This window comes from Orycteropus afer, unplaced genomic scaffold (assembly GCF_000298275.1).
Source record: "Orycteropus afer afer isolate SDZICR_OR568_19922 unplaced genomic scaffold, OryAfe1.0 scaffold00489, whole genome shotgun sequence".
In the NCBI taxonomy this organism is placed as follows: Eukaryota; Metazoa; Chordata; class Mammalia; order Tubulidentata; family Orycteropodidae; genus Orycteropus; species Orycteropus afer.
Window position 1 is genome coordinate 1,717,662 of NW_006922076.1, and position 11,117 is coordinate 1,728,778.

The following is an 11,117-nucleotide window of genomic DNA, read 5'->3' on the forward strand; positions in this document are numbered from 1 at the left end:
GAGAGAACGGAAGGCCGCTCGCCGAAGCTGTCCAATCAAGAGGTGCAGCGTGCCCCGCCCCCGCGGAGCGCCAATCGCCGATGAAGTTCCGAGGAAATGGCCCGTCCGGAACTGTTTTGAAACGTGCGCAGGCGCAAGCCCGCCCCGCGGAGCGCCAATCGCCGAGAGCGCCCGAGAGGAGGTGGCCCGTTAGGGATCGAGGCTAAAGTGTGCGCACGCGCGCACCGGGAAGCCGGAGCCCTGCCCGGGGCGACGCTGCTGGCCGCGGGCGAGCGGGAAATGTCAGGCGGTCCCCGCGCTGCGCCCTGCTCCCTGGCCTCCGAATATCCGAGGCGGGGTCTGTGCCCGGGGCGGGCGTGGTGCGAGAGAGGAGATGGCGCCGGCGGTGTCCAGGCTGCGGTCCGAGGTCGGGGTCGGGGCGCTCCCGCGGCGGGCGCTCGCCCAGTACCTGCGCCTCTTGCGGCTGTACCCAGTGCTCACCAAGGCGACTACGAGGTCGGCGCGGAGCGACCACGCGGAGGGTTGGGGCGGCCCGGCGCGGAGCGTTGAAGACCTCGGTCTGGTTACCGCCATTCCGGGGCACTTCTGGCTCCGTCGGCCGGGCATTGTCAGCCCTGGGCACGGTCTGCCCGTGGCGCCGACCGATCTGGCTCAAGCCACCGAGCTGCACAGACGCGTCTCACCGAGGGGTTTGGGTGCGAGAGGCAAAATGCGGTTTGCCAAAATGACCCTTCACCGTCCTTGAATTACCCAGAAAGCCCAATGCGGAGGGTTTTGTGCATTCGGTGCTGAAAAATGATTCTTATGCACGCTACGACGTGGAAATTAGGGAGCCAGACCAAAGGAAGGCACAAGGTGAAAGGTGTCCTGCCAATCAAACCCTCTGCCCTCGAGGTAACCGTCAGCCCCCAGTGGGACCTGGCTGGTTTGCAGTGTTTGTTCTGCCTTCATATGAAGTGTTGGCAACCTTCCAGCTTGTTAGTGCATTTCTTCCGAGGAATAGCCTAGGGTGTTAGTGTTAGGATTGTGGAACACGGTACAAGGGCTGGACAGAGCGGGACGTATTGACAGGTTCGTCTTTGGACAGCTTTCCGTTTAGAAGAAAGCTGACCTGCCCAGCGTGGTGAGTTACCAACACAAAGCTCCGTGTTTTGCTATAGAGTACAAAACTTTTTCTGAGTCATCTTCAGCTGTTACTACTTTTAATTAATTTGTTTTATTATAAATTCACCTCCATCTATTAATTGAGCTTTTTATAAATATGTATGCAGTACTTCCTGTTAGTCATATAGCAATGATCAAAGCCCCTACCCTCACGGAGCTTACATTCTAGTGAAGAATTACACCATAAGCAAATGGAAAAAATAAACAGGAAGAGTTTGTTTCCTGGGGAGGTAACATTTGAACAAAGGCCTGATGAATAGAGAGAGCTAGCCATGCAAAGAAGGCAGCAAAAGCCATGAGCGGAAGCAACAATAAAGACTCAGGAAGTGGCAAGTGCAGGTGTCCTGAGGGAAAACCATGGACTAGAAAGAAGATCTGTGTTGCTGGAGGAAATGAACAGCCAGCAGGGGCGTGATGTGAGAGGAGCGGTAGCTGAGGGCCACATCAGAAAGTTCCTTACTGTCCTTATTGGGAATCTGGGCAGCTACAGACTGAGGTAGGGAGGAAGCTGTCTCCACCTTTTTTATAAATTGAAATTTTTGTTTTGATAAAGATACACAGATGCAGTTGTAATACACAATACAGAAAGATCCCTTCTGTACTTCGCCCATTTTCCCCAGCAGTAACATCTTGCAAAATTATAATCATAACTGGGATATTGTTGTGAGTGCAATCCACCAGATTTCTCATTTTACTCTGTATTATGTGTGAAGTTGGGAGCTCTGGTAGCGTAGTGCCTAAGGCACTTGACTGCTAACCAGAAGATTGGCAGTTCAAACCCATCAGCCACTCGTCGGAAGGAATATGAGGCAATCTATTTCTGTAGTGATACTGCCTCGGAAGCCCAAGGAGGGGTCGCTGTGAGTCGGGTCTGACTCGACAGCATGTAACAACAACAACGTGTGAAGTTCCATTTTTCTATTTAGGGACCTTGCAGTTTATTTAATAAGGGCTTACATCAGGCCATCCACAGCAGGGTCTCTGAGCAGCCTGCCAATGAAGGAAAGGGACATCCTCCTGCCACTTGCTCCTGTTTCTTGATTACCTCTCTGTCCACAGTGGTTTTTTATCAGCACTTGGGAACTTCCTGGCCCAGCTGATAGAGAAGAAGCGGAAAAAAGAAAACAGCTCGCAAAATCTAGATGTCAGTGGGCCTCTCAGATATGCCATTCACGGGTGAGTGTCACTAGGGCTGGTTTACCCAGGAGGCAGACAATGGCCAACAAAGCCTGTACCAAACACATTTTTTGTAATAATCTAATTTGGAAAAATAATTTTTTAAAGAAAGAAGCACTGATATAATCATCATGGGAAAAATCAGAATGGTGTTGGAGTTATCTCCACTCACTCATTTTAAAGTTTAATATGGGTTTTTATTTTTAATTGGGTGGGATGATTGGGCTGAGAGACCAGGACTTAAAATCAGACTTAAAGACTCAAAGACTCTGAAAATGTTTGGGCTCATGGAAGAGAAAACCAAGGTAAATACTAAACATGACTAGCAAGTTTCTCTTGTTATTTCCCTAGTGTAAAGATCCAGAAAAGAAGTGCATAGGTATACTGAAGAATATCCAGCTTCTGAACCACTTTCTGAATTGCAAAAGCACAGAGATTCAGTTCACCCTGTAAATCCACTGTGGGCTGTCAGACAGTAGTGTTAACAGATTATGCTGAAGTCTTCAGCTAGTGAAGTTTTAATTCAGTCTTCGGGGAATTCAAAATTACAGGGATTAGTAAATGCAGAGGTCCTTGGAGAGGAGCCATCTGAAGTTTGAGGAACGAAAGAGGGGCTGTGTTGTTGGAGTAGATGACAGTGAGCAAGCCTGCTGACTTTAGCAGGGGGGTGTATCTCAGAAATCACACAGGCGGCTTTATCAGATACATGAAAGTTTTCTCATCTCCAAAGTTTCGGTTCTCTTTCCTGTTAGGAATCACTGCTACAGGGCCACTTAGCACCCTATGATGGAGTTGGGGGAAGAAAACAAGAATCCCTTGCTTAAAAAATATCTCAAACCCAGAAGTTGAAAGATCCTTGGGTCTCTGCCTCTATTCTTGCTGGACTGTCTGGTGCTGGAGACCTATTGTCCAGTAGACATAGAACTGTTATCTCCCAAGTGGTCTGGAATGAAGACTAGTAACACACACCAAACCAAAACCCAAACTCACTGCCATCAGTCAATTCCAACTCACAGTGATCCCCACTGGGTTTCCAAGGCTATAAATCTTTACAGAAGCAGACTGTCTCCTCTTTCTTCTATGGAGCAACTGATGGATTCGAACCATCAACCTTTTGGTTTGCAGCCAAATGCCTTAACCACTAAGCCACCAGAGTTCTCTCTGATACACACACAGCTCGTTTTTATTCTTGCATTTCCTAGAAAGTATGATGAAAAGCTCTATTGCCAGAGATGTGTCCATTTATTTATTACTGAGTGCCTTCTACAAGCCAGACCTTAACCTTGGTCTGGGGATACGATAGTGAACAAGACAGACATGATCCTGGCTTGTGGTGGTTCCCTCCTAGGGGTAAAAAGAGGGCACTAAATAACTAAACGGAGGAGATAATTATATGTGATGATAAATGCAGTGAATAGAGTAAACGAGGGCCCTGGGATCAAGAATGGCTGGAGGTGGGTGCACATACTGATTAGGCCAGCTGGGAAAGGGTCTCTTAGAAAGAAGGGTATTGGAGCTGATACTGTTGATAAGGAGCTATCCACAAGTAGACCGGAGGGAGAGCCCTGGGAGTAAAGGGAACATCAAGTGAAAAGAGTCCAAACCATGAACAAGTCTGGTCTGGTAGAGGCAAAAAAAAGAACGCCTAAAGAAGTATCAAAAGAAGCCTATTTTCTAGGCCCACGCCTAGTGGGTAGTGGGTATTGATCCATTCAGGAGGTGGGGTTCAAGACCTGGGATTTGGGGGGGACATCCAGGGTACCACCATGCAGGTCACACCTGCCACGGGGCCTCAGGTTCTTCTTCACAGGGCCACTGAGTCACTTCTTCTACCTCTTCATGGAGCTCTGGATCCCCTCTGAGGTTCCGTTGGCAGGAGTCAAGAGGCTCCTTCTGGACCGCCTCGTCTTTGCCCCAGCCTTCCTGTTGTTGTTCTTCCTCGTCATGAACTTGCTAGAGGTGGGTCTCTGCTGTGGCCTCTATGGTAGCTCTTCATTTAGGACAGAGGTCCCTAATCCAGTGTCTGGGGATAGAGTTCAGAGGGGCTGTGAACGTTTCCTTGCGCTCACATTGAAACTGGCAAGACCTATTGATCCCAAGTAGAAATCACAGATAACGGGATAGCACATATCCATTGTTAGTCCGTATCTCTAAACATCATCTGCGTGCATCACTGCTTTGAGATTTTCGGTAGTTACTGGACCTGTCATCAGAATTCATCTCTTATGGTAAAAAAAGTACATAGTTAGTGTATCCCATAATTGTTTTCTGAATCCTTTGGTAACTAATATAACTAATTGTAATCCTGTGCAATTTTATTTTATACAGGCGTACCTCATTTTAGTGCCTTTTGCACTTCATTCATTGGCTTTATACAGTGACTTCATGCATTGACAGTCTGTGGCAACCCTGCATCAAGCAAGTCTACGGGGTGCCACTTTTCCAACAGCACATGCTTACTCCGTGTCTTTGTGTCACAAATTGGTCATTCTCAACAATACTTCAGACTTTTTCATCATACTGTTGCATACTTAATAGTCTACAGTAGAGTACCAGCATTACTTTTATATACATTGGGAAACCAAAAAATTTGTGTGACTAGCTTTACTGAGATGTTAACTCTATTTGCTGTAGTTCAGAGCCAAATACACAGTATTTCCAAGGCTTCCCTATACATCACAAATCACTATTCTGAGAAGGGGTCCAGGGCTTTACCAGAGAGCCAAGGAAATTCATGACAAAAAGTGTAAGAACTTCACATGAAGCTGCAGACCCTATGCTAACACAGTACCTGGAACATTGTCAGCATGCTGGAGAGGTTAACCAATGGTGTGCACTTAAAACTGGAACTAACATGCATGGAGATGTGTCCATGTGTAATACCCTGCATATCCATTCTCTGACATGCTTCCAATCCAAGTCTCCCTTCCTAGTATACAAACCTCACCTGCTCTGGAAGAAAGAGGGTTGGGTTGGACTGTGTATCTGAGATGTGTCGTGTGTGAATAATTTGTTTCAACTGATCACACCAGGTACATGCTTCTTGCACAGGTTTTATTAGAAACAGTATTTCAAGTTCTTGTTATGGAAAACACCCCTTGTTTTCTAACATGATCCTGAAGGGAATTAGGAAAGTGTTTAATTTTTGCTATTAAGTTCCTGATAGTAAAAAGAAATGTTTAAGAAGTCTTTAATAATTCTGAGGTCTAAGGAAGTCAAGGGTATTACACGAGAAGTAAGTGGGCTACAGTGACTCCTTTGGTTCCTTGCAGATATGAAGGGAATATATTTCTATTACCAAAATATACAGATATATCTCCAGAGTGCATACACACAAAGATAAAAGCGGGGCCATGCTTTATTACATATACATGCATACAGCAAGTCCACTGCTATCTGGTCAACCAACTCATAGCACCACCATAGGACAGAATAGAGCAGCCCATTGCCTCTCCAGGGCTGTCATCGACACAAGCAGACTACCCCATCTTTCTCCTGTGGAGCACCTGGTGGGTTCAAACCACTGACCTTTTTGTTAGCAGCCCAAGTGCTTTAACTTGTGCCACCAGGGCTCCTGATACATGTGTATATACATGTATCTGTTCACATATCAGTATACGTATATGTATATACGTACATTGGAAGAATATACGAATATATTCCCACTTGGAAGAAGTATGGCCAGAATGTCCCTTAGAAGCAAGGATAGCAAGACTTCGTCTCACATACTTTGGACATGTTATCAGTCCAGTCCCTATAGAAGGACATCATGCTTGGTAAAGTAGAGGGTCAGCGAAAAAAGGGGAAGACACTCAGGGAGATGGATGATACAATAGCTGCAACAATGGGCTCAAACAGCAACGATTGTGAGGATGGTGCAGCAGAGGCAGTTGTTTGTTCTGATGTGCAGGAAGCGACTCAGCAAGGCACCTGCCACCACCACCACTACAAATGTGTCTGCATCCAGCAGTTTTTAAATCATAGACATGTTACAGGCTAGATAGCATTGCACTGTCATATGCCTGTGCCTACTGTGTAGGGATTCTTGTTTGACTAATTCTTACAACTGTTCTCTAAAAAGATTGTCCTCGTCTGTGCTCTCATCACTGTTGGGTGACAGCAGCTCATGTTTACTAAGCACTTGCAATGATAGCTTTTCTGCCTTGTGGGCTTTAGTTCCTCACACTTTTGACCTGTGATAGTACTTTTAAGTAATTTGTAGTAGGTGAGAAAGATCTGCCCTAATTTTTATATAGTTATGAGGCTGAACGCCGTTTGTTTATCTGCTATTTATAATTCTTCTATGAACATTGCTTACTTTCTATAGAAGTGTTTGCTTTTTCTTTACTGATTTATGAAAGTACTTTATATACTAAGGATATTAATCCTTTTGCCAAAAACAGGTTGCAAATATTTCCCCCGTATTTTAGTTTGCCTTCTAACTTTACATAAATTTAAAAAGTTCACATAATGTTAAAAAGTTAAAAGTTATACAAATAAAATCCCCTATAGTGCCTTTCTCTGCATAGAAGTTTAAAAAACTCATGGATTCAGATCTGTCAGTCTTTTTTTTTTTTTTTTTAATTGTGATTTGGGTGAAAACTTACATAGCAAATTCACTTTCCATACAGCAGTTCACATACACCGTCTCATGTCACTGACCACAATTCACCACAATGCAACAGCTCCCCTCCCACTTCCTCCCCATAGTTACCTCTTCCCTGTGTCCATTCCTCCATGCACTCCTGCCCCCTGAACTGTCTCCCTGTGCATAAACAGCCCTTCTTTCTCCCATGATGGTTCTCTCCAAGGAGTGTATCTACCTCAGGTAAATGTTCAGTTCACATGCCTTTTGTTTGGCTGGAAGCCACAGGTGTGGGTTCAATTCCAGACCTGAAGGGCAGCTAGGGGCCATAGTCTCAGTGGTTCCACCAGGCTCTACAAACCAGCAAACCTGCACCCCCCCTTTTTTCCAAATGATTTTTAGTTTTGTTCTACATTGTTCTCCCTCTCTCTCCAAGATCTCCTACATAGATCTCCGTGAGTGGTTGACAGCGGTAGCTGGGCACCATCTAGTTCTTCTGGTCTCATAGTCGTGTAGGCTGCAGATCGCATGGTGTACCAGTCACTAGGACTAATTGTTTCCATGAATCTTTGGTTTTCTTCATTCTACTTTGCTCTGGATGAGGAGAGACCCATCGTTGCATCTAGATGGCTGCTTGCAAGCTTCTCAGATCCCAGTCGCTACTCGCCAAAGCAGGAAGTGGAACAATGTTTTGTGTAGTATGTTATGCCAACTGAACTTGATGTCCCCTGTGACTATGGTCCTGAGCCCACAGGTTCAACTACTTGGTCCCTCTGGGTAGCTGGCTGTACCCAAGAAGTACAGCCTTATCCCTTGTCAGCTCTACTATACACCTGAGAATTCTTACAGATCATACACATACACTTATAGGACCATTGTCTGCCAACCCCATACATAGTCTTGGGTACACTCCCCGCTTCATAGACACACCTAATAGTTCAGCCTGTTTTTGTGGGCTTCCTTAAAGATAATGGACATACTCGCCTAAACTTTGTTTTACTCTTATGGTTTGATTCTGTACATGTTGGTAACACCCAAAGATAATGGACATACTTTCCTCTAGTATCCTTTTTGTTTATAATGGGAAGTAGAGTTCAATCTTGTTTTTTTTCCACTTAGCAAACTGTCTTGTTCTAGTTTCTGCGTAAGCAGTGAGGAGTCATGGAAAAATGCTACCCACAGGGTGAGCAGTCTGCTGCTTCTCTGTTTTACAACTGATTTGCCAACTACATGGTTACTTCTTTTATTTGCACTACTCATAAATTGCATGGATACCTTGTCTGCTTCTAGAAAGAACAAAACAAGTTGCTACAGTTCTTTTTAAATCATGGTCTTAGAGTCTGGAGGTTCCACTGTGTTAGGATTTTGGTGACAGTTCTGATCAACAGTGGGGAGTGTTCACTGTCTGCTTTTTCCATTGTTTCCAGAGAAAAAACATGGCCGCCTTTTCCACTAAGATGAGAAGAGGCTTCTGGCCAGCGCTGCAGATGAACTGGAAAGTCTGGACTCCGCTGCAGTTTATTAACATCAACTATGTCCCTTTGCAGGTAGGGGGCCAGCCTGGCCTTTCACACACAGGGTCAGAGACTGTGGGGCTCCTCCCCCAAAGATGATTTTCTATCAGCTTTTTTTTTTTTTTTTTAAAAAGAAAATTCTGTGGTAGAAAAGTAGTTTTCCTGGAGCCTTGGTTTTGCACAGATGTTGCAGAGAGTTAAAAACCATAAAAATGGAGAGATTTTCAACGACTTTAGCAATGATACCAACAAACTTCACAAGAGCAGTTTCAGTGGCTTGATAGGGGCTGAAGCTAGCAGTGAATTCAGGAGTGGATGGGGAAGTAGAAAAGAAGACATGAATACAGAAAATTATTTCAAGAAGTTTGTGAAGCTAGGGGAAGGGAAGTAGAAAAGAAGCCATGTATACAGAAAGTTCAAGAAATTTGTGAAGATATAGGGAGGGGTAACAGGTAGAAGAGTGTGAGGTGCACTAGTGTGGAGGTGGAAATGTGACCATGTTTATATGCAGATGAAGAGCTGCTTGTGGGTTGGCAAGCGTGTATACAGGAGACACAGTCTCATGGGGTGCCACCCCTAAAGAGGCAAGCAGAATGGGATTCTGGGCCTAACAGAGAACTCTCTTCCATAGGACCAGAGAGAGAAGGTAACTGTGAGTGGGGCTCTCCTACTTTTCAGCAGCCATCTGACTTAACGTGTGCTCTTTGGCAGTTCCGTGTGCTTTTTGCCAACCTGGTGGCTCTGTTCTGGTATGCCTACCTGGCCTCTCTGGGCAAGTGAAGATGGCCTGACGAGAACATCAGAAATGCTACAGACGTAGGCCTGGGGAGGCATCTTCATCCACCCAGTGCTTGAGAGCAGAATCAAAAGTCAGGAATTTATGATTTTAAATCTTATGACCCAAGATGCCTAAAATGATGGAACTCTCTTTAATTTTGGGATGATTTTAAAAAGGCAGTAACTGACTCTTAAATGGTGCTGCCCTTGAAATGTAAAATCCAATAGAGATGATTTCAGTTATCACCTTGGGCCGAATCAGGATCACAATAAACTGTGATGTAGCTTCTTCAATGGTGATTTTCTCAGAATGGTTGTACCTTTGGGAGAAATGTACAGTACAATCAGAGGGCTGCTCTTAAATCTCAAAAGATTACTTTTCCATTTCAAAACTTCCCCTGTGGGGATGGGGTGGGGTAGTTCCCAAAAGAAGACAGAGCAGATGGAAAAGTAAACAGCATTTTCTACAATTGACATGCATGGTGACGGCTGCCTTGTTAAGTCAAAATGAATTCCACTCTTCCTTCAGCTGAACAGAGATAGACAGACTGGTGTCTCAGAGAGATTTTAGATGATCCCTGAAGTCAGTCAGTACTAACTGCAGGTTGACTTTGTGCCCAGTGTCATTGTAAGCGCACCACCCAAGTTATTTAATCCTCACAACAACCCTATGCCATAGGTGTCTTTGTTCTCCCCATTTCACAAATGAGGAAATGGAGGCAAGACTACTTGACAAGGAGCTGGGATTCAGATGTGGTCAACCCAGTTCCCAAGCATATTATCGTGTGGCTCTCAGAAACTGAAAACCTAGTGATTTCAACTCATAGTGACTGTGTAAGACAGAGTAGAATTGACCCATAGGGCAAAGCCCAAACCACACCTACTGCTGTGGACGCCATTCCGACCCACAGCGCCCCCAGAGGACAGAGTGGAACTGCCCCACAGAGTCTCTAAGGCTGTTCCTTTATGGAAGCTGGGGAGCGACTGTAGGGTTTGAACTGTCCACCTTTTGGTAGTGGCCAAATGAATGCTTTCATCACAGCACCACCAGAACTCCTTATGGCTCTCAGAAGAGCAGGGTAAAGTCAAAATTGAGTTAATTCTGTGGTGGATTTTTCCAGTGCCATCGCCCACTGGAACGTTTACCAGAGACATACAGCCCGGAGTGGGGCAGGCCCACGCAAGGGTGGCCAGCACGGCTGAAGCCTCATCTCCACTGGTGTGTGTGGGAAGCGGGTAGAGCAGAGAACGTGAGGCAGAGATGACATGCGATGACAAATTTCACATAGGATACTGAGGGTCCGGTTTCTTAGTCTTAGGGAAACAAGCCAAGTGGGGCTGATAGCCAACGGCTCAGAGATACTATGCGTTCCTTCTCGTGCAGACGCGCAGCTCCTCTTGAAAAGGCAGCTCTGCAGCAAAATCGTAGTGTCAGCGTCTCATGGCATCGTCAGCCGACGGAATGGCCGCGATTCTCCGTGGCGGCTCCTTCGCGTCCTCGGGCAATGGGTTAAGGGTCACCTCCCGCATGCAGTCACCCTTTCCGGCTTCCCTATTTTCTCCCCTGTCTCTGGGCCACAGTGCGGGCGCTCAGGACGTGTGTTGACCAGCGGAATGAAGGACTCGAGTGTCCCGCCAACCCAGGACACCCACTTCCTCCTCCGCGAGAAAGGGCAAGGGTCGGGGCGGTGGGCATCCCAGCGGCCCTCGCGGCGCGGAAGGCGGGACTTCCGCTGTTCGCCGCGTCCGCCGGAAGCGAGGACCGCGCGGAAGTGCCTCCCCGGCGGCTTGCCGTTAGCGCGCCGGAGCGGGTTGGCATGGCGTTCCGGCAGGTGCTGCAGCTGGCGGCCTGCGGGCTGGCCGGGGGCTCGGCCGCCGTGCTCTTCTCGGCCGTGGCGGTG

At 46.5% G+C, this 11,117-nt stretch overlaps 2 protein-coding genes across 2 annotated transcripts in view; both read left to right on the top strand.

Moving 5' to 3' along the window:
* The first annotated feature begins 373 nt into the window (after positions 1-373).
* Positions 374-9,219, top strand: PXMP2 (peroxisomal membrane protein 2). Its single transcript, XM_007955036.2, has 5 exons — positions 374-495; positions 2,224-2,340; positions 4,137-4,299; positions 8,353-8,472; positions 9,151-9,219. The coding sequence occupies exons 1-5, from the start codon at positions 374-376 to the stop codon at positions 9,217-9,219; spliced, it is 591 nt and encodes a 196-aa protein (XP_007953227.1).
* Positions 9,220-11,033: 1,814 nt separating this feature from the next.
* The window catches only part of PGAM5 (PGAM family member 5, mitochondrial serine/threonine protein phosphatase), a 5,847-nt gene continuing 5,763 nt past the window's right edge, over positions 11,034-11,117 (top strand). The window contains exon 1 of the mRNA XM_042782846.1: positions 11,034-11,116. Within this exon, the coding sequence (XP_042638780.1) occupies positions 11,034-11,116 (83 nt within the window). The remainder of the gene's footprint in view (position 11,117) is intronic.

Coding starts and splice junctions, on each gene's coding strand:
- PXMP2 (XM_007955036.2), top strand. CDS start 374: ATGGCGCCGGCGGTGTCCAGGCTGCGGTCCGAGGTCGGGGTCGGGGCG. Junction 4,300..8,352: donor TCGTCATGAACTTGCTAGAG/GTGGGTCTCTGC, acceptor CATTGTTTCCAG/AGAAAAAACATGGCCGCCTT. Junction 8,473..9,150: donor TCAACTATGTCCCTTTGCAG/GTAGGGGGCCAG, acceptor GCTCTTTGGCAG/TTCCGTGTGCTTTTTGCCAA.